The 22,968-nt window shown below is 52.3% G+C and overlaps 1 protein-coding gene across 2 annotated transcripts in view; it reads left to right on the top strand.

Moving 5' to 3' along the window:
* Positions 1 to 1,307: 1,307 nt before the first annotated feature.
* ipo13b (importin 13b) overlaps positions 1,308 to 22,968 on the top strand; it is a 33,984-nt gene continuing 12,323 nt past the window's right edge. The window contains exons 1-11 of one of the 2 annotated variants that reach the window (XM_039736067.1): positions 1,308 to 2,256; positions 9,577 to 10,313; positions 11,269 to 11,409; positions 11,491 to 11,632; positions 11,742 to 11,908; positions 11,989 to 12,109; positions 15,460 to 15,607; positions 15,682 to 15,863; positions 15,950 to 15,976; positions 16,065 to 16,199; positions 16,287 to 16,433. In XM_039736067.1, the coding sequence (XP_039592001.1) occupies positions 2,191 to 2,256; positions 9,577 to 10,313; positions 11,269 to 11,409; positions 11,491 to 11,632; positions 11,742 to 11,908; positions 11,989 to 12,109; positions 15,460 to 15,607; positions 15,682 to 15,863; positions 15,950 to 15,976; positions 16,065 to 16,199; positions 16,287 to 16,433 (2,013 nt within the window). In that variant the 5' untranslated portion in view covers positions 1,308 to 2,190. The remainder of the gene's footprint in view (positions 2,257 to 9,576; positions 10,314 to 11,268; positions 11,410 to 11,490; positions 11,633 to 11,741; positions 11,909 to 11,988; positions 12,110 to 15,459; positions 15,608 to 15,681; positions 15,864 to 15,949; positions 15,977 to 16,064; positions 16,200 to 16,286; positions 16,434 to 22,968) is intronic. The other variant, XM_039736066.1, reaches the window with a different exon arrangement.

The raw sequence follows: 22,968 nt of genomic DNA, 5'->3' as shown, positions 1-22,968 counted from the left end.
CCTTGGTGGGCCTTCTCATATCAGTGCCACGCTGTACCTGTTGCTCCCTGCAGAGGACCTCCTGGCATCAGCTGTAATCTCTTCATGTCTCACTGACCACCAATGCCAGCTCAGCTCATCATGCCACCTTGTGCATCTATTCGACACCTCACCTGTGTTCAGCTCGGCTCGTTATGGCTAACGCCTGCCAGGTTGGGGTGGTCCTCGCTGACCAGCTGTCCTTCACTGTCCATGTGGCTGGGGTCTCTTGGTCTTGCAGATTCTCCAAGAGCAGACCCTATCTGATGGTGTATGCAGCGCAGCTCCTGGCCCAAGCTTTGGTTTTTTCGCATGTGGACTAGTGGCACGTGTCACCAGAGAGGCTCATGTGGTGTTCATCCAGCCAAGGTGAGCAGATGTCACTCCTCTCGGGTCTTCTGATGAATGGCACCTGCCTGGCAACAAATCTCAGTCCAGACTCTTTTTGTGGGTAGCTGCTGGAACGAGCTGCCCACCTCCATTCAAAGTTCAGAAGGGCCTGATGACCCTCTTGGGAGGTGAATTTCTGTCTGTGTTTTGTACCCTAGAAATTGTAATTCGCTGGCATTTTACGTTGAGCTCTTCACTTGTGGTGGCCAATTCTGTCACCTTGTCAAGTCACACTTGTTCCCAAACAGTTCTCCTGGCTGATTTTTGAAAGTCGCTTTGGATAAATGTGCCTGCTAACCACATACATGTAAAATGGAGCTGCTGAGGTTTCTGGGTGGCTTTGGGTCAGGACTGCCGGACACGCTGATCAGGGGCTTAGACAACCTCTGCAGATCAAAGACCCCGGGTTCAGCATTAACGAGGTGTGTCACAAAACCGTGTCTACCGTGAAAGGCGCTATATTAACACAGTGACTATTCTTCAAAGCAAAGTGTCATTTAATGATCGCATTTACAATAAAAACATATTTGTATGCCAAGAGTTCAAAGCGCGAGGCTGCCGGACTCTTCACAGCTCGCAGCGCAGCCTTTGTGGAAGGCCCGGAGCGACGGGCCTCTCCGCTTTCGTCATTTTTTTCAACGCTCGGGTGCATCGCTTCACTTAAACTGAAATTCTTTTTTCTCTCTGGTTTTGCGTTCGTTTCCCGCTGAGACTGACGCGATCCCGAAATATTACATTTTAGCACAGCGTGCTCGCTCAGCTCCTAACTCTACAGCTCAATCCCGCGTACAGTACTGCAATACAGCAGCCTGCCGTCAATAGAGAACTACAAGTCCCAGCAAGCAGCGCGGCTCTCACGCAGTCCTACAGTCGGTGTCAGCTGAAAAGTGCGCCTGTCAGAAAGAAGCCCAAAAAGAGGTCAGTACTGCACCGGAGCCGCAAGAGACAGGTCGGTGTTTTTTTCTGTAATCTATTCAGGGCTTGTCATCTGGATTTTCTGCCATCTGAAGGAAGACAGCTGGCACGCCAGACTGGAGTCCGCTCAGGCGCCCTCGTGGACAGCCACATGCTGCCGCTGCAGCTCCACTGCTCCGCTTCGCTCCGCTCGGGAGGGTCTCTCCGTTAATTAGGGTGTCGCAGTGGTTCCCTGCAGTGCCGACCCGCTTCGGCTCGGTTCGTCCCGGAGACCCAGCAGCACTGCGGCGGATTTGTGACGGCCGTTCACGCACTCCTTATTTCTCCTTACGACGACATTTCTGCTCGTAGAGAAGAGCGGCGAAGCGCAGAACCTCCTCACACCGGCTGGTCACCGTGGGCAGTGTCGAGGAATTGCTCCGTGGACGTTGACCACATCGTTCTCGGCGGCTTGTGGACGGCGCTGCTTTCCTGAGATCCCGACTCTCTGCCTGGCTCCTTGACGTTACTGAGCGCCGGAGTCTGCGGCTGCTGGGAGGAGCTCGTTGCGGCGGCCGGGCATGTCGGGCGCCCCTTCGTAGAGAGGCAGCACGCGGCTGTCTGCTCCCTTCAGGTGGTGCGGATTGAGACGGGCTGGCCGCCTTTTCTTCCTCCATGAATGCCACTGGTGCAGTTCTTTTAGATGGCACTGCCCTGCGATGAGTTCCCAGTAGACATTGTCCACCGGCAGCGGCGCTATAAAGGAAACGAGCGGAAAAGCTGAGGACAACACACCGTCTCTGTCGCCGTCGCCTTTCCCAAAGCTCAGTTGGTGGCAGGCAGACCCGTCTAGAGGGCAGCTCAGGGTCAGAGTGGCACATTGCGTAAATGGAACACGGCCGGAGTGGACAGAGCCCGGACAGCCTGGACTTCACAGTGGAGAATGTGGAGAAGGTGAGGGCGCTTTGGTTGGCACTTTGTCTGGAGTGTGGGTAAGTGATGCTGGCAGCACCCGGCTTTGGCACTGGGGAGGCCTTATTGTGATGCCGAGGTGACCTGAGGTGCCCTAGCCCGGCCACTCTGTCTAAATTAGTGGCATCCAGTGCCCGAGTCAGTGTCCTCTTGCCAGGCCATGTAGGGGAGGCCAACAGTTTAAAAGGAAACAAGTGGGCGCAAACTGTGAGCAATTCCATTGGTTGTCTTGTGTGATAATAATAAGCTGCTGACTCTTCACTTCAGGAATGCCACCAGGTGGTTGTTACTTGCGCCCGCTCATTTCCTGGCACGTGGCCTTGTATGGGAGCCGTGGGGTGGTGACCTGTCTGGAAAGCCTGGCAGAGGCCGAGTTCTGTGAGTTGCATGAAAGTTGCCACTTGTGATCAGGCCGGCCTGCCAGTCCTCTGGCTACAGTGAGATGCCAGCGGGCATCCCCTCCTGGGCCTGAGCTGTAGGCTGCATTGGTGCTTTTTGGAGTCCGGTCAGCCTCGTGTCTTGTAAGGCATTTGCTGGAGCCACAGGTTCGAGTCCTGCCCTGCCGAAGTGCCAAGTCATGTTCTGTGCCACCTGATGGAGTGATGAGGTGGACAGACTGGTCGAAGGTCATTGTCCTGTGAGTGGGAGACTGGGTGAGCCGAGGCCTGCTGTCACGTCTGGTGGCTTGACCCGCAGGCTAGTGGACAGTCCAGTGGTCAGTCTCTGGGTGAGTGGCATCCACAAAGTGAGGAGCGCCTCATCCAGGGTTGATGCCTCCCTCCACCCGCTGCTATGCCCTGTAAAGTGGACGATGGGTGGGTAGAGATGGGCAGGCCATTATTTTGCTTCTTTGACATAAGCTGAGCCTCAGGATCGCCCGCAGCCTACCAGCCTGTCCTTTCAGGCCTGTGCCCTGCTGTGGGCGAGGGGGTATCATGCTGGTCCTGCTGTGGAACTGGCATATTCTGGGGAGAAGGTGAGGTTGTGTTTGAAGGGCAGGTGGTGGCAGGGTGGAGCAAGGTGAGCTGCAGATTGTTCTGCCCGCTCTGGAGGACATGTGAAGTGCCAGCTTGTGTTGTGCCCATCAGTATAAAGTTCTGCTTGGTGCACCCAGTGAGTTGCAGGCTAATGTCCTCCCCTGGGCTTTGCCACAGGCGGTTTGATGCCAGTTCATGCCCGTTGCCACATCCTTCAGGGAGACACTTAGCAGAAGCCTTCTCATTAGCCTCTGTTTTTCGGCTGCCACCTGGGGGCTCCAGCACTGTGCCACTGGCATGTTTACAGGTAGCGGCGCGTTGCGAATGCACTTTTTCACTGGGCGCCGTGTTGTTTTGTCTGTGTCTGGTGCAGCCATGTGGACAGGTGCCAGGCGGTCATTTGTGAGCTCGCAGGCCGTCAGTTGGCAGGAAGGCAGAGCTAATTTTATCTGCCAGGCAGCCCTCGTCCTGCACTTGTGACTTTGAAAGGGAGACGAACTGCGCCATCTCCTGCGCTCGAGACAGCTGGCGTATGAGGGAGTGGTTAAAGCTTCGAGGCGTCGGTGCCCGCTGCTGCCCGTCCATCAGGGTGACCTCCACAGTGGCGGACACTTGTGCACAGTTGGAATGTCCTCTTGTCCGGCTGTGACAGTTGTGCAGTGCCAGCTGATATGTCACCCTGGAGGCACACTTGTATGACAGGGTCCCCTTTTCCCGTCACTTCTCGTGTGGTCTGCTGTGCTGGTGGCCCACATGGCCACATTGAAAGCCGAGTGTGTGACGTTTGCGTTTGTTCGTGTGATGTCATCATGGTGGTTGTGACGTCACGTGGAGCTCGTTTTGGTGCTCTGAGTCGCCTCTTCTGCCTGCCTAATTCAACACGAGTGATAATGACGGGCATAGCAGACACGGGCGCAAGTGACACCGAATGGCAGGGCGTGACAGCCAGGATGACGAGGGTGGCAATCTTACAGTGTGGGACAAACCTCCGTGTCACTTCAGAAAAAGGCTCGCCACGTCTCACCAGTGACATTCAAACACATGTGCCAATCAACACGTGACACGCTTTGGTGCCACCGCAATTGGTGAGAGATGGAGAGACCGCTGTGAAAGGCGCTATATAGCAGGTTCAGTGGGTTATTACTGTCACGGGGTAACGGAGCAGAGTGACATTCGTACTTGCAGGTGACGATCGACATGCAGCAGTTTGGCCTTCCTGCTGATCACTCCGAGGTGGGGGAGGTGCTGTGAAAGGCGCCATATACCCGGGTTATGAGGGCATTGTGAGCCCAAGTGCCATTCTAATCACCATGCAGGATGTCGTCACTCTGTGGTGCCGCTGTGTAAGGCGCTATATAAGCGGTGTACACGTCACTTGAGGTGGACGTCGTGTTTCTGGTGCTCGGCTGAGCTGTGTGGGTGCTGCTGACTAAATCCACGACACTCCAGGGGAGTCGAAGCGCCCGCTGGCACACGCTGAACGTTGTATTTGTGTGAAGGGACAGGTGACGTTAAAATAATGCCAAAGGATGGTGTAGAGCTGGCAGCGTGTGAAGCACGTGCTGTGCCCACCACCTCTGGCTCTCCACTCGGCATTTCTGAAGTCCCCATTGCCACCTTCTGGGACCCTCAACCAGGCGTCATGTGGCACACGGCTGTAATCTCAGGAGTCCAGCAGGGAACATAAAGCATGTCTGCAGTGGCACCATTAGTGATAGATGTGAAAGGCGCTATATGATGGTGGTCGTGTGTGCTGAACACATAATGACATTGTTAACTCGCACCTGCTACTCTACGGGGGTCTGGTGGCTGTGAAAGGCTCTATATAGCCGAGTGGTGGCTGTGAAAGGCGCTATATAGCCGAGCGATGGCTGTGAAAGGCGCTATATAGCAGGTCTGGTGGCTGTGAAAGGTGCTATATAGTAGAGCAATGGCTGTGAAAGGTGCTATATAGCCGAGCAATGGCTGTGAAAGGTGCTATATAGCCGAGCAATGGCTGTAAAAGGTGCTATATAGCCGAGCGGTGGCTGTGAAAGGCGCTATATAGTAGAGCAATGGCTGTAAAAGGTGCTATATAGCCGAGCGATGGCTGTGAAAGGCGCTATATGGCGGTGGTCGTGTGTGCTGAACACATAATGACATTGTTAATTTACACCTGCTACTCTACGGGTGATTGATGGCTGTGAAAGGCGCTATATAGTAGAGCAATGGCTGTAAAAGGCGCTATATAGCCGGTCTGGTGGCTCCAGTGAAATTCTCACTGTGCTGACTAACATGCAGCTTGTCACTGTTCTGATGTTAAAGGCGCTATATAACAGGTGTGTTGGGTCACCTTTCACCTTCACTTGCTTGTGCCAGTCAGCGTTTATCAATGTGGTCCTCTCTGGTCAGTGATAGATGTGAAAGGCGCTATATAATGGTCTCTTTCATGCTGTGCTCTCTCTCTCATTCTGCGAGGTTTCTAAGGTCATTCCTGTCACTTGTGCAGATCACGGTGACAATTTTAACTTGCGCGTGGCAGTCAACAATTGACAAAGTGACTCTCTTTGGGACCCTGCCTGGTGATAGATGTGGAAGGTTTGTAGGGTCCTCGTTGTCGGGAGTCCGGTGAATTGCTGGTAAACGTCTGGATTAGTGACAGATGTGAAAGGCGCTATATGACAGGAGTGTAAGGCCAGGACCGTCACTGTGACCCTTTAAGGTTAAGCACGTTGGTCCTCTCCGGTGCTGTGGTTAGTGAGCGATGGCTGTGAAAGGCGCTATATAACAGGAGTGCCTGTGAAGTGTTTTGAGACCACAGCCCTGAGTGGCTTTAATTAAAGGACCCCCATGACTGTGGTGACCCCTATAGCGCCTTTCCTCCGTGATTCAGTGTAAAGCACACAAACACTAGGAGTGCAGACCTGGCACGTCATTTATTTTAGGGCACGCTTGTATTGTTGCCATTCATGAATAGAATAATCCAGGGGGGCAGAGATGAGGACCCCCGGTGTAACAACAAATGGGGGGGCGTCTTGAGCGACTCGCTCCGTCTGTGCGTCTTCTTAGCTTGTTGTCTGACATTAAACTGCAAACTCGGGCTGAATTCCGAGATCATTCCGGATGTCCCCGTTGAATCGAAATCTTTGAAGCCGTTTTTCTAACGACGAGTTTTAAAGGCCGCGTTGTCAGAGGACCCCCAGTCTGGTGGGTTTGTGACGTTTGCACTTGTGAGATTTGGAAGTGGAATGAAGTCGCATCTGGGAAGACACCAAGTCCTGGGGCTTTAATTGTCCAAAGCACCCAGTGTGACGTCCAGCCTGCCAGGTTTATTTCGGACCACCAGTTAACCTGCCCTTGTTAGGCCCCAGTGATATGCAGCCAACTGTGTTCACGTCCTAAGTAAAGGCGCTATATAATCAGGATGCACAGTTGGTATTGTCACTTGTGAAGCGTCACCGTTAACGTTAAACCACTGACTAGTGAGCGATGGCTCAGAAAGGCGCTATATAATGGCGAGGCTAGGGACGCAGCCCACCATGCTCACTACACTGCCATGTGCAGCGGGGGCAGCGCGTGCGCCGGTCATCGTGTCGTAACCCACAGGTGTGACATCTCTCACTTGAGTCGAAATGCCGGCCGCCAAGCCAGATGCGCTCAATAAAAGCAAAGCAAAGGTGCGACCACTCTGTGGCCATGTGACTTTTAAAGTGACTTGAAGACCCCGCTGCGACATGGCCGTGTGACAGGCAGGATGTCCTTCTTCTCCTCCTCCTCCTTTTGTGTTCTGCGCCCCCGACTCTGACTCGCTTGGCTGTGCAGGACGAGCTGCTGTGGCGTTAAACTCCGAGCGTGTGAACGCCGTTAATCCCAAAACCTCACTTGGGTTAACCGAATTTCCCTTAAAACAGTCTGGACGCGAACGGGTCACCCGGTCCTGCCCTCCTCACCCTTCGGCTGCGATTTCGAGGAGCTGTGGAGCGGCAGGCCCCGCGAGCACTCGGGACGGCACTCTGCTGCCACCTTGTGGATGAGGGAGCGTCCTACTGAAAAAAGAAAAAAAAATCACCAGGGCAACTTATGAATATTCATGAGTGGGGCGGAGCCTTAAAAAGCACATCGGCATGTAAATGAGAATCAGTAAAAGAAGTTTTAGAACAATCGGGTGACAGTGGTGACAATGAGATTTGGTCATCCGACGTGGACACGGATAGCGAAAGTGATGCATGATATGGTGCGGACAACCAAACTGGCATGATGTGCCCAGGGAATTCAGCCGCCTGAAGGTTCATCATGTGGCAGCAGTAGCCAAGTGACAAAAAGGGCGAAATGACTGCCATCAAAATGCAAGAACAAGAAAGACGTCAGCCCCCTAAGCACTGTTCACAAAGCCTGGCACGGTGGTAGCCCACAATAACACAAGGGGCACATCGATTGCACGCATCAGGCACAGACATTCTGCCATCTCATGTGCAAATGACACAAAATTAATAAAAGTGACAAAGAAACCCCCTTGTATTGTCCTGACTGTGACATCGCACTGTGTGGTTGTGACTGTCACACGAGAGAGACGCACTTAATCAGCATCTGCACCACAGTGGGCATTCGGCCCACCCGTCGTCCTGTGTTTAGCTTGATGTTTCTTGTGTTTCCGTGACACTTGATGACATTTTTTATTACTGAAAACAGTTCACCGTTTTTGGCTCATTTTTCGGGGGTAACCATCACGCTGAGGAAGATAGAATGGGACCCCCAAAGCCGCCCCAGTGGTTTCTAACAGGGCTGCCCTCTTCAAGTACAACTACCATGCCACCCTGTGGGACTCCAGACTGGAGCAGCACCAGAAGCTTGCTGCCCCCCAGAATGCCCCCAGTCCTCCACTGCCCATCCAGTGTGTTGGCATCCCGGCCAGGAAGGGAGCTGCCAACCACCCAGGCTGAGTGGCTCGTCCACCCGTGAGCTCCTTCACAATGTCACTTAAGGGGTCAGTATTGTCACATGTCCCGAGCAGACTGGAGCTCTTCTCCTGTGCCAGTTTGACCCCCTCTGGTGCCATGTTTAGTGATGGGTGCTCTATGGTTATTGTCACACGTACAGAGTGCGGTCAAATACTGACTTGTCACATGTCGGTCAGCACACCCATGTTGCTACTCTGTATGGACAGCTGTGGAGGACACGGTGTCATCGGTTCCTAGGGTCACTGTTGTCACATGAATTTCTGACGTGCCACACTCTGCCACTCTCCGATGCCGTGATTAACGAGTCGAACACCTTAGCTAGACTGAGAGATGTGAAAGGCGCTATATAAATGCCATAGATACGAGAGCCACTCTCTGGTAGGGGGATCACCACGAAAGGTTAGCCCTCCCTATTGTCACTTGCTCTGAGCCCACTGACGTTCCTGCTGGTCTGTGCCACCTGGGCACCTCTGTCTGCCTTACTGGAACAATCTGAGGTCACCTGGGGGGGAGTGGATAGCAGGACCTGAAGTCACTGGGGCCCCCAGTACTGCACTTGATGTTGCCAGGTGGTGCCCGTAAGTGGCACTGCTACTGCTGTTGTGTCTTCAAGCTGTCTGCTGACTGAGCAGGGCAGGCATGGAGTGAAGGCCGTTGGCATCGGCTCACAGTTGTGGGTCGCCAGAGCCTACTGCTGTGACTGTGCCAATGTACCAAGGTTATGAGGTGAACACCTGGTGGATACCCGACAAACACTGCCAGGTCATAAAGATGGCATATTGGGTCCTTGAACAGTCGTGCCCAGTGGACTGGGCACATAGCAGTTAAAATGTTTGCTGTTGGCAGATTCACTGTTTTACTGGCTGTCGGTCAAGCCTTGGGGTGGCAGTGTACCATGTGTGCCACTCTTACCTGAGGACTCTGTGTTACCCGCTTTATGTGATCTGTTGGTGCCCCTTCTTATTGCTCTGAACTGCAGCTTACTGAAACATGGCAAGGGGGGGGCACTGGCCACCAAGGGTGGCATGTGCCCGCCCCTCTTTTACTAGCAGTTCATTTGAGTGCCTCAAGTGTGGCAGATGGTGCCACCACTCGGACGCCGAGCCATGTTTTATGAAAGTGCGAGTGCGAGTGTAATGTCGTGACAGCAAGTGCTGTGCCCTGTGTGTACGTGCCGGGGTGAGCTTATATGCCCGTGTACAGTTTGTGCACACAAACTGGCACACCGTACCCATTAATATGCCATTGTGTGCACAGGCCCTGCTTTGCATGGTGGGCTCTGTGTGTGTGTGTGTGTGTGTGTGTAACAGAGTGGCACGTGCGTCCTCGACTGTGTGTGTTTCTGTGCAAGTCCTTTCTTTCTGCTCATTGCCCTCCTGTGCCCACAGGCGCTGCACCAGCTCTACTATGACCCCAACATCGAGAACAAGAACTTGGCGCAGAAGTGGCTCATGCACGCTCAGGTCTCCCCGCAGGCCTGGCACTTCAGCTGGGCCCTGCTCAGCCCGGACAAGGTGCCCGAGATCCAGTACTTTGGCGCCAGTGCCCTGCACACCAAGATCTCGCGCTACTGGGGCGACATCCCGGCCGGGCAGTACGAGAGCCTCAAGAGCCAACTCTTCAGCCAGATCGCCCGCTTCGCCTCGGGCTCCAAGATCGTGCTGACCCGGCTGTGCGTGGCCCTGGCGTCGCTGGCCCTCAACATGATGCCCGAGAACTGGCCCTCGGCGGTCAGCGACATGGTCAAGATGTTCCAGACGGAGAGCTCGGACGTGGACGGCAGGGCCCGCTGCCTGGCGCTGCTGGAGCTGCTGACCGTCCTGCCCGAGGAATTCCAGACCAGCCGGCTGCCGCAGTACCGCAAGGGTCAGGTGCGCAACACCCTGGGCCAGGAGTCGGCCGCCGTCTTCCCCCTCCTGCAGCAGCTCCTCCAGCAGCACGACTCGCCGGGCTTCATCAAGCAGAAGGTGCTCAAGTGCTTCTCCAGCTGGGTGCAGCTGGACGTGCCGCTCTCGGACTGCGAGGGTCTCGTGCAGGTGGCCTTCTCGTCGCTGCAGGACCCCGAGCTCTTCGACACCGCCGTGGAGGCCATCGTCAACGCCATCTCGCAGCCCGACTCGCAGAGGTGAGTGGAGTTTGGGGTGGGCCTCGGCGGTGAAAAAGTATTTGCCCCCCACTTTGCCTGGAGTCTTTAGAGAATCAGATAAAGGGGGGCCTGAGAGGACACAGAACACGAGTTCTCCTTACGACATTATTCAGCACTTGTGAGAAGGTAATTGCCCCCTTGGTGACTCGCTCAGTCAGCTGACCAAACACGGCCAGCCCTGTCACGTGTTGAGTGAGGTCTTCTCCGAAGAGCACTTGGCCTTGAGCACAGATAAAAAGAAAGGGGGACAAAGTCACTTCCAGGGCTCCGTACCAAAATGACCCTGAAGACCACAGCAGAGAGAATCCCAGAACAACATCCAGGGACCTGCAGGGCCCTCCAGCCTCGGCCAAGGACAACGTTCGTGATTCCATGGTGGGGCGGTCCAAAAGGACCCTCGTGGGCCAATGAGCACGCAGCCACTCTGATGGTAGCAGACCTGCGGTAAAACGTGGGGCGCAAGTGTGATGGAGAGACGACACGTGGGGAGAATTGCCATGGTGAAGGTGCCAGGAATTGTGCACATGACCAGAATATTCTTAAGAAGTCATCTGTCTGTCCCAAGGCCTCCGTGGGTCATGCAGCGGGACGATGGCTGTGAAGTTATGCAGTGGCCTTGTCCTGACTTGAACCCCTAAGGGGTGCTAAACTGAGCAGCTGGCACCCCTAAAACCTGCCAGAGTGTCTGAATTAAAGTGAAGAAGAGAGGGCAGTGTGGAAGACTGGCCTCACGTGATGGACGTGTGTAATTGTGGTTATTGCTGCTGAGGGGGCACTTACTTTTTCACACGGGCGCTGACTTTAAAAACCGTACTGCGTGTTCACTCGGGTTCCCTTGTTGCATTCCACCTGGAGGAGTGCAAGCGGGCCATGAGAATGGGGGCAGATACTTTGCCCGTTCCCCCCCTACTGACCCTCGTCTTCCTCTCCGCAGGTACGTCAACACTCTGCTCAAGCTGATCCCACAGGTGCTGCAGCTGCAGGAACAGCTGCGACAGGCGGTGCAGAGCTGCGACATGGAGACGTCCCATGGCATCTGTCGCATCGCCGTGGCACTTGGCGAGAACCACTCTCGGTAATTCCGGCTGGTGCCAGTTTGGGCGTCGTTTTGATGGCACCGGTCAGGGCGCTGACCGACTCTCTGTGTTTGTCGCAGGGTTCTGCTGGAGCAGGTGGAGCACTGGCAGAGCTTCTTGGCCCTTGTCAACATGATCATGTTCTGCACTGGCATCCCTGGTCATTACCCCGTGAATGAGACCACCAGTTCGCTGACACTGACCTTTTGGTACACACTTCAGGTATGGAGTAAGATGGTATGGTAGAGGTGAGGCTGGCACCTTGGCAGAGTGGGCTAATTGACAGGAGCCACGTTGGCGTGTTACTTGATGCCCCCCCTTTGTTTCTCAGGATGATATCATGTCCTTTGAGGCGGACAAGCAGGTGGTCTATATGCAAGTGTACCGGCCCATCTACTTTCAGCTGGTGGACGTCCTGCTTCACAAAGCCCAGTTTCCTGTTGATGAAGAGTACAGTTCTTGGTCCTCCGATGAGAAAGAACAGTTTCGAATTTACCGGTGAGTGTCTGTGCAGGTGTGGCCCCTCAGAGCCATGGTGGTCTGCTCCCCGCTCTGACTGCTGTCCCCTCATTTTTCAGGGTCGACATATCGGACACCCTCATGTATGTCTACGAGATGCTTGGAGCTGAGCTGCTTAGCAACCTGTATGACAAGCTGGGGCGCCTGCTGACCAATGCTGACCAGCCGGCCTCGTGGCAGGTAGGTGTGCCGTGGGGGGGGGCTGTCGTGACTGACCTGCGCTAGAAGACCACCGAGAGGAGTTGGTGTTTGACTGACCAATGTGGCTTCTGCTGTCACCTTCGTGTTATCGTCAAGTCACCGGGGCTCGCGAGATTTCATATTGGGTGGTCTGCTCGTGCACCCCTTAAGATGAACACACATTGTGAGTGGTGTCTGCACAAGTGGTCCACATGCTGACTCGCTAGCGCAGACCAGGCTGGTGTCCCCAAGACAATGGAGGCTCGTGTGCTGTGCTGCTCGCTATTGCAGAGAAGTGACAATCTGCTTATGTCGCGTCCCCCTCATTGGCCTGATTTCCTCGGTTTAAAGCAAAGCTTTGTTTATTAGCAAGTAAAACGAGAAAAGCAGCACAACGTCAAAGTGACGTCCCTGTCATCGAGTCTGAAAGCTTTACAGCCGCCAAAGAAAAAGGGAGGATGTGAAACCCGATTAGTGGGGATGGCAATGGATGGAAAGAGAAAGGGGGGCCATCTTCAGACGGCTTGTGCAGGGGTGGCGACGTGCGGGTGGTCCGTCCCCGTGCCGTGTCAGATAATTGGCTGGTGGCGCCGTGTAAAAGCTTCACTCGTGAAGGTCTGTGCAAAACGCCCGATCCTGTCGAGTGGCTGGCCTTCCCGTACTCCGCTCCTTAGGGGTGGGTGGTCTTGGAGTTCTAATTGAATGGGAGTTACAGATGGGGACAAAATGCACATAAAGTGTCAGAGCGCAGTGCGGAGCCCCCTGGCCGTGATGGGACACTTGTGTGTAAAGGTGCAGGTCTCTAGTTGGGACCCCCAGAAGCTCCTCTGATGAGCCTGTGACCAGAAACGTCTCGCAGGTGGCGTTTTTCAACGTGCTGCCTGGCATCGTCTCTCACTGATGGGCAGCAGTCCCCTCCTTAGAGGGTCGCGGTCTGTGGAGTAAGGGAGCTTCTCTCCACCCGAATGTTGAGCCCCCGGCCCTGCTGCTTCTCATCTGCTCTTTCGTGCCAGAGGGGCGCTTGGTGGCTGCAGACCCCTTAACTGCCCTTTCACAAGCCTGGTATGTGGAGTCAGGTGGATCCCAGTGAATGCTGGGAGTTTCTCTACGTGTATTCGTGACTGGAGCTGGCAATGCGCACATTTAGAGGTGGTGAATATTTTAAGGAACGGATTCAACAAAAAATCGGATGTTGAAAAGTTCCTTCTCGCTATTTTAAATGGAACCAATGACAATGTAGCCCATCGGAAAATCTCTAATGAGTCGAAACACTCAATCGGCTCTATGGTAGCGAAGGCGGGGGGTCCTGGGCGGTGGGTACACACTGTCACCAGTATGGCAGCTGGGAGTCACGGGGCTCGTGCCATCTGCTGGTTTAGTCCTCGGCCGTCCTGTAACACCAGTGCTGTGCTTGGCCACCGGTGGCTTATTCTGTGCGGCTCCATGGCCCCCCGCCTCGAACGTCACACGTGTGTCTCACTTTATCATTACGGAGACTCGCCGGGGGGCACACAGTCAGACCGATGGACCCCAGCAGTGGCCTCGGAGGTTCTTGCTGGTCAGTGCTCTGTGTGTGTGTGTCCGCACCTCTGAATACGTTGACAATGGCTAAGCCCGGCCTTGGTCTCTGTGGCCCCCCAAAGTACCAGGGACTGGCCACCCTGTAAGGATTTTACACTGGAGACCTTGGCACAGACCAGGAGCTGCTCCTGCTGGGACCCCTGAGCTCGGTCTGCTCCCAGTGAACCTCTGAACGTGTGGGCGTCTCGGACCCTCAACCTCGGGGTTTGCTAACGTCGGTAAACATCAGGGGGGTTTCAGTGACAGAACAGCAAACGTCATTCCATCTAAAACTGCGTAAGTTTGCTTTCGGAGCGATTAAGCACTCGGGATGAAGACATACGAGCCGAACGATGCCAACTTGAGTCGCCCTGCAGGCTTCGTATCGGGTGGCCTCGTGTTTTCTTATGTCAGACGTGACACGGCTTTGCTCCTCCGCTCTTGTGACGTCTCTCCGTCTGTGCCAGTCGTGATGTTTCTAAAGTGCGTCGAGTGCCTTGGTGGCACTGATAATTTGCAGTGGTCTTGTTCCGTTTAGCTAAACCGAGTCGCAGGGTCTTTTATATCTTGTGGCACGCGTGTACACGCTGCTCGGTTTATCTTTAATCTTCACCGCCCTGACACTTTTTTTTGTGTTTACTTTCCTCCCAGTGCCCCCTCCATCTTGTGTGCGTCTATCCCAGTGTCCTCTCTGTCCCCGTCCTGTGCTGGCATCTCCAAACATGTCCAGAAAAGCGGTTGCCTGTTAAACTCCTGTTTAAATCCACACAATCAAAAATGACGCTGGCCTTCCCTCACCGGCTCGACACCAGTCTTAATTGCATGGTTTTCTTCAGTTAAAACCTGCATCTTCTTGACATTATTAATTAAGTCATTCCCACAGATGGTGCATCGCAAACCTTTTTCGCAATAAAATGCAGTGTGTTTATCATTCCAACAGGTGGCAGCCCAGAAACACAGATTTGTGTGACGCGCCATCGGTTGGAATGATCAGTGCAGTGCAGTCTATTCCTACCTGCGTTACACAGTCTACTCCAACAGGTGGTGTGCTGCAGGTGTCACCGCGGAGGTCTGCGTTGATGATTTAGATCTCGGCCCTCCTTCCACGGGTTGCACGGCTAGTCCTGTGACAAGTCTGCCGAGTCGGGTCGTAGATTTTTAATTTATTTCCTGATTTTTTTTTCCTTTCCAACTGGTTTCAAACCTAAGATAGAGAAGCCGTTTTCTTTGTCTCTTCAGTTTATTCTCCTACGTATCTGATCAAAGCAGAGAGCTAACGACGAGCCCACCCAGGCGAGATTTCCATCTCCTTGTTAAGAAGGAGCCACTAAAGGCCATCAGAGACTAAAATGAAGTTTTAAAGGGGGAAACCTTAACAAGCGAGACCACCAAAGTGAAGCAGAATGGCGGCGCTCCAGCAGGAATTCACTTCTCCTTAGAAAACCTGCGGCCCCCCGGGACCACCACTGTCGCCCAGGCCAGTCTACTCACCGAGGTCATCGTTAGCCCGCGTTCTTCAACTCCAGCTGGACACACAAAGGCGCTGCATCGCTAGGCAGGGTGGTCTCGGCGTCACGTGTGGCTTAAAGCAAAAGAAAAAAAAAAATGATCAAAGCGACGGCCCGGACACCAAATTAGTGGTAGAGACGAGCGAGAGCCATCTTGGAGAAGGACCAGATGACTTTGTGGAGGATTTATTTCAAGGGGGTGCCCAGCCTGAGTGTGCCCTCTGGTGGTCTGCCAGACGTGACATACTGTACAGCTGAGCCGAACTCCTCCTTTCTTTTCAGCACACGGAGACCCTGCTCTATGGCTTCCAGTCCATCGCAGAGACCATCGATGTCAATTATTCGGACGTCATTCCCGGCCTCATCGGCCTCATCCCTCGCATCAACATTAACAACGTGCAGCTGGCCGACACGGTCATGTTCACCATCGGTAGGTGTCTGCGCCCTGTCCGTCCGAGGGGCTCCGCTGCAGGCCACGCGTCTCCTATGCCATTTGTCTTTCAGGCGCCCTGGCAGAGTGGCTGGCGGACCACCCGGTGATGATCAATAACGTCCTTCCCCTGGTGCTGCATGCGCTGGGCAACCCAGAACTGTCCATTTCTAGTGTGTCCACGCTGAAGAAGATCTGCCGAGAGTGCAAGTACGACCTGACGCCCTACGCGGCCAACATTGTGGCCGTGTCGCAGGTGAGTGGGCCCCCAGGGTGCCCCTTGAGGGGGGGGGTCTGCAGAGTTTGACCTGCCCGCTTATCCTCGGCTCTTGTCTCTTGCAGGACGTGCTGATCAAGCAGATTCACAAGGTCAGTGGAGGGCGATTCGTGGTGTGGGACGTGTGTGACGCCCTCGCCTGCCTGCCTGACGCTGTCCTTGTCCCCCCTCTCGTTGCAGACCAGTCAGTGCATGTGGCTCATGCAGGCCCTGGGCTTCCTGTTGTCTGCGCTGCCAGGAGAGGAGATCCTGAGGAACCTGCACTCCCTCATCACGCCCTACATCCAGCAGCTGGAGAAGCTGGCAGAGGAGACGGTAAGTGGGCACCGGGCCTATTTGCTCTGAGTGACGCCATCTTGGGTTTCTCACTTTTGATTTTTTTCCTCCTTCTTCTCCCTGAAGCCCAACCCGTCCAACAAGCTGGCAATCATCCACATCCTGGGGCTCCTCTCGAACCTTTTCACGACCCTTGACATCACCCAGCATGACGACGAGTCTGCGGAGGGCACGGAGGTAAAGAAGAAGCACACGGAGCCGGGACCCAACCCTGTAAGTCTGTCCGTCTGCTTGTCATCATTTCTTGGGCCGGTGCCACTTAGGGACCCTTGTCTATCTGACCAGGCCGGGCTGTGTCTCTGGCCACATGTAGGGTCCTAGCTTTGTGCCAGTCTGCCCCTGTGGACAGACCTTCATCGATTTCTCTTGGGCCTGGCACTCTTCAAGGTGCAGGCATCTTTACTGGTGGATTTTCAGACCCACTGTGCCCATGTTGTGCTCTGCTTCAAGGATACGCTTGTGTGGCTCCAGATCTCGCAGGATGAGGAGGCTGGCCTGGGGCAGTCTGAGCCCACCGGAATGGGGGACCAGGGGTGTCAAAGTCCAGTCCTGGTGGGCCTCACCCACTTTGTTAGTTTGTAGCCAATCACTGCTTCCGTGACTTGAATTGACTTCCTCAGAGTTGGTCTTTGTCTTTGAGCAGCCGCCAGTTAAGAGCGAGGACTGAAAGACGCCAATATGGAGGAGGAGGAGGATGATGATGATGATGGAGCCAAGTGCCAAACTGTGGCATAGCGAAGGGTCCGCTTCAGCAGCAGTATGCGTTGGCTTCTAATAATAAAGTGGCGGGCAGCGGGAGCCGAGTTTGACACCCTGACCCGCAGTGGTCTGGCACTTGTTGTTAACTGGCAGCCGCAAAGGGGGAATACAAGAAACCGAGGGTCCGATAAGATGAAGGCAGCGAAGGTCAGCACACTCGGACTGAATTTCGGCTCCTTCACTCTGCCCACATTTGTGAAGTCGAATGGATTCAGTTCAGTGACTTTTTAGAGGCCCTGTGCGCGCCCACACACACACACACACACACACACACACACACACGGCGGCCGTCACCAAGCTAAGTGTTGTGGATGAAGACTTCAGACCCGACAGCAGGTGCGGTTATAAAGCAGCTTTATTTTCAGAGTCACGGTGAGAAGAGTTTCAGAAAAGCAGACAATCAAATATACATGACAGCGTCAGGGCTCTTCTGAACCCCGTCTGTTGGGTGGGCTCCAGTTTTATACCCCTAGAATGCGTGATTTAATATCATTATAAAATGTAACAGTCAACACATTTATTATACACAATCCTTGAGCCCCTTTAACGTCCCTTGTAAAACTTGATTTCTTGGCCCCTTTTGTTATGGCGTTCAGATGTAAGCTAAGAGAAAACGTGATAAGGCAGACTCATGTGTGGAATGTCAGACCTTGAGTCCTTTGCACAAACATTTTTCTGTTTGCTAAAACAAAGCATGCTGTTACATCAGACATGAATTAGTACAAGGGAACGAAGAGAACATTCGTCTTCCACATTCCTCCCTTTTGAGCAAACAAAAATATTTGATCAGGGAGAGTTGAGTAGGAAAGGGTAGGAGAGGAGGATGGAGTGGAGCGGGCGGAGGAGTGTGGGGTGGCTGTGCTGATCTGAAGCATTTTGTCTTTGTGTAAAAAGTAAGCCTTTGCCATAGAGGCAGTAAAATACTTGGATACAATGTATCTTATCAAGGGAACAATACAGCAAGCTACAAGCAGGAGAACAATTAAAGCAACCGTAAGAGAGATGAAAACTGATTTAAGCCATTGGCCCCAGGACCCAAAAGTGGATATAAACCATTTGTCCCAAGGATTAGAAATGCCAGAATTAGTAGCTAGTTCATTAGAGAGAGAAGTCAAATCAGCTAAAGCACGGGTGATTGATCCATCAGGAGCTGTATTATTAGGGATATAGGTACAGCAGGCATCACCAAACATAGCACAAACGCCTCCTTTCTCAGCCAAGAGCATATCTAAAGCCAGTCGATTTGTTCATCAAGTTGCTCATGGATACCTTCAACAGCTTCTTTAGTAAAATTTAAGAAGCGTTGTTGATTGTAATGGAGGTCATTAATCCAGTCTACATTTTTGTTTATAGTAACCTGAGGAAAAATAGACTCAAATCCGGCAGCAACGAGGTCCCTTGCCTTGAACTTATCAGGGACTCCACGAGGGACTCCAATGGAATCAAAACACACCCCAGGGCCATGTAGGGAAAACTGGGAAGGGTCCACAGAACGGGGGTCGACACACGGAAGGTAATTAAAGGGAGAAGTCGGAAAGGCATGACAAGTTGTATTAAAGCACAAGTGCCAGTCCAGTCAGGTGGAAGAATGTCAAGCAGTTTAGACCTACGGCACATCCACCAAATATCAGCTTGTGGAGTATTCTGAGTAATCAGAAAAGTTGATCATTTGGAAGCTAAAGAGGAAGAATTAACTGGAAAAGGACGGGATATTACCAACATTAGTGCCACAGGAGGAAGTGAGGTTTCTAAAAAAACGGGTATAATTACCTTCATGAGGCTGGAACATCGGGGGAGTCGTATGAAGAGTGGGGGGAAAGAGAAGGGAAAGTGTAATGGAATTAGAGTCGGTTGGAAAAGAGGGTGAGATAAAAAGGGCAAGTAGGCAAGGAAGGCCAGTAGGATCAGATATGTTAGAAAGAGGAAAAGGGACAGTGGCCAAAACAACAACAACATTTATTTCTATAGCACATTTTCATACACACAGTAGCTCAAAGTGCTTTACATAATAAAGAATAGAAAAATGAAAGACACAATAAGAAAATAAAATAAGACAACAATAATTAACATCGAATAAGAGTAAAGTCCAATGGCCAGGGGGGACAGAAAAAACAAAAAAACTCCAGACGGCTGGAGAAAAAAAATAAAATCTGTAGGGATTCCAGACGACGAGACCACCTGACCAGTCCCCTCTGGGCAATCTACCTAACATAAATGAAACAGTCCTCTTTGGATTTAGGATTCTCACGGAAGGGCTTGATGATGATGATGATGAAAAGTGACCTAGCCGTACGTAGCACGTGCATAGTAATCAGATTGATTCACTTGTCTAGCCGAATGTAATGCCCATTGCAGCCAACAGTTCTGATCGCCATGCCCAGTGTCAATCGAAAAAGTGAAAGAAAAGGTGGAAATATTCATGACCTTGACAGGGGGCGGGTTTGAACCAGGGGTAGGAGAGAGGGGTGTGTGTGTGTGAAGTGGGAGGTGTTAGGAGCAGAGTTCTCAACCTTAATTTGAAATCTCTCTACAGGATACATACGCTCCTAAGATATACTGTGTATTCAGAAAGTATTCCCAGCGCTTCATCACTTTCTCCACATTTCAGGCCTTATTCCAAAATGGCTTAAATTCATTTTTTTCCTCAGAATTCTACACACAACACCCCATAATGACAACGTGAAAAAAGTTTACTTGATGTTTTTGCAAATTTATTAAAACTAAAAAAACTGAGAAATCCCACGTCCATAAGTATTCACAGCCTTTGCTCAGTACTTTGTCGATGCCCCTTTGGCAGTAATTCCAGCCTCAAGTCTTTTTGAATGTGATGCCACAAGCTTGGCACACCTGTCCTTGGCCAGTTTCGCCCATTCCTCTTTGCAGCACCTCTCAAGCTCCATCAGGTTGGATGGGAAGCGTCGGTGCACAGCCATTTTAAGATCTCCTGAGATGTTCAATCAGATTCAAGTCTGGGCCACTCAAGGACATTCCCAGAGTTGTCCTGAAGCCACTCCTTTGATATCTTGGCTGTGTGCTTAGGGTCGTTGTCCTGCTGACAGATGAACCGTTGCCCCAGTCTGAGGTCAAGAGCGCTCTGGAGCAGGTTTTCATCCAGGATGTCTCTGTACATTGCTGCACTCATCTTTCCATTTATCCTGACTAGTCTCCCAGTTCCTGATGCTGCCACTACCATACTTCACTGCAGAGATGGTATTGGCCTGGTGATGAGCGGTGCCTGGTTTCCTCCAAACGTGATGCCTGGCATTCACACCAAAGAGTTCAATCTTTGTCTCATCAGACCAGAGAATTGTGTTTCTGATGGTCTGAGAGTCCTTCAGGTGCCTTTTGGTAAACTCCAGGTGGGCTGCCGTGTGCCTTTTACTAAGGAGTGACTTCCGTCTGGCCACTCTACCATACAGGCCTGATTGGTGGATTGCTGCAGAGATGGTTGTCCTTCTAGAAGGTTCTCCTCTCTCCACAGAGGACCTCTGGAGCTCTGACAGAGTGACCATTGGTTTCTTGGTCACCTCCCTGACTAAGGCCCTTCTCTGCCGATCGCTCAGTTTAGATGGCCGGCCAGCTCTAGGAAGAGTCCTGGTGGTTTAGAACTTCTTCCACTTACGGATGATGGAGGCCACTGTGCTCATTGGGACCTTCAAAGCAGCAGACATTTTTCTGTAACCTTCCCCAGATTTGTGCCTCAAGACAATCCTGTCTCGGAGGTCTACAGACAATTCCTTTGACTTCATGCTTGGTTTGTGCTCTGACATGAACTGTCAACTGTGGGACCTTCTATAGACAGGTGTGTGCCTTTCAAATCAGGTCCAGTCAACTGAATTGACCACAGGTGGACTCCAATGAAACATCTCAAGGACGATCAGGGGACACAGGATGGACCTGAGCTCAATGTGGAGCTTCACGGCAAAGGCTGGGAATACTTATGGACATGGGATTTCTCAATTGTTTTATTTTTAATAAATTTGCAAAAACCTCAAGTAAACTTTTTTCATGTTGTCATTATGGGGTGTTGTGTGTAGAATTCTGAGGAAAAAAATGAATTGAATCCATTTTGGAATAAGGCTGTAACATAACAAAATGTGGAGAAAGTGATGCGCTGTAGGTTCCTGAATCATATAAAGAAGGGTTCTACAGAGTAATGATCAAAGGGTTACAATGGTATTCGGCACATTCATGAGGGGCATGTCCTTTTATAATAGAAAAACGATATTTCAGACCATACTTCTGGGCCTTATAGGGTTGATAACCCCAGTCATCAGTTCCAGTATTAGCCAAAACCCAGTCCCACTTGTCACAGTTACTTCCGAATCCAGAGTTTGTAACAGTTACACACACATATTTGTCAGACCAGGTCCACTGGATTTGTCGATCAGTCCCACAGTCAATAATAGAACAGAAATCCACCTGAACTGATGTGGTGATTCCGAAAGGAAAAGTCAAGGTGACCAGAGCAGTCGACAAGGGGATGTGACGATGTGGGTTCTGGCTCCACACTCCCATGGCTGTTTGGAAGCACTTGAACCCAACACCGTCGATAATGTTACTGAGTGAGCTGGTCAGTGGAGGCAAATAAACACTTGAGCAAGGGGTGGTGCAAAAATGAGTAGTGCTTTTATTTAAAACCAACAACAACAGTGTTCAAATAAATAGTGCAGTTCTTCACAGTTCTTCATTAAATAAATAATCCATAAAAAGAACACGTGGAGGTTAAAAATCAATAAATAGAAAAAAAACACATCCTTAAAAACGTGAGGTTAAATCTTCTTATGGAAGCAGTCTTTAAAACACTAACACAATCCGGTGCCTATTTTCTGTATGCGTCTCACCTGCTTATCCCGTATGGGCTTAGCAGCAGGCAAGACGCTCTCTGCAGCTGCCCTCCTACAACACACCCGAGACTGGAGACCTCCCGATCCCTGGCTTCGGTCTGGCACTCATCCCAGTCCCCGAGACTTGATTACCCCAATAGCCAGGACGCTCACATTGGGGACTCCACCACCAAGCCTCCCGACTTCCGCTGCCTTTCCACGGCCTTCTGCGGCTCGTCGCTTTCCTCTAGGCACTCCCGCTACCTGGTCACTCAGCGGGAGCAACCTCAACTCAAACGTCTAGGTGTTGGCCTAACACCCAGCTTCCATACAGCTGCCCACGAGCTGCGGTCGCGCGCTCACCAGACGCACACACCGCGTGTCTGTCTCTCTTGCACCGCATGCTTCCTCGCTCCCTGTAACCTCCGTCCTCTTTCCTCATCTCCTTTCTCCTCTCTCTCCATTTTTTTTACCGCGAACGTTTCTTTCTTTCCCCCACAACCGACTCGCGCCTCTTTTTAAAACGTGAGGGGCCATTACAGCTGTAGCATTAGCCACGGAGCAATCACGAATGTGGGCAGTTCCTCACCTGTGCACACGGTGAGAAACGCCCACATCGACGACTGCCCCGCGGCTCGCTACAACAATGCTCCCCCCTCACGAAGCCGCCTCGGGTGCGGTGATTATCTATTTAAAATGAATGGCCTTTTGCTCAACGAGCTGTGGACCCATAACACCACAGGGGATGGAAAGACATAGTAGGACCACAATCAAGGGTGCCATCTTTTGCAATGTGAGATGTGAATCCAAGCAGGCAGTCCCTCAACTTTAACAGCGTGTGGTGTCGACAGCAGAACTTGGAACGGTCCTCTCCACCGAGGGTGACGCCAATGTTCCTTTGAGTATCTCTAACCAGAATCCAGGTTCCTAACGGAATCGGGGAGTCCTTTGATGGAGGACTAGTTCTCCAGGCCTGATTCACCTGCTCGTGGACTTCCTTCAGAGAAGCTCAGAGACCTGTAAGATTGGAAAGAAGATCATTGTCCACAGTATGCAGTGTAACATTACCTATGACCATGCCGACTGGCGTGGGCCGTCCGGTCAGAATTTCGAATGGCGACAGCCCTAACTGCCGATGTGTTCTTCCCCGCAATCCCATCAAG

This window comes from Polypterus senegalus, chromosome 14 (genome assembly GCF_016835505.1).
Source record: "Polypterus senegalus isolate Bchr_013 chromosome 14, ASM1683550v1, whole genome shotgun sequence".
Lineage (NCBI taxonomy): Eukaryota > Metazoa > Chordata > Cladistia > Polypteriformes > Polypteridae > Polypterus > Polypterus senegalus.
Note: the sequence above shows the minus strand (reverse complement) of the source record. Positions and strands in the feature narration are given on the sequence as shown.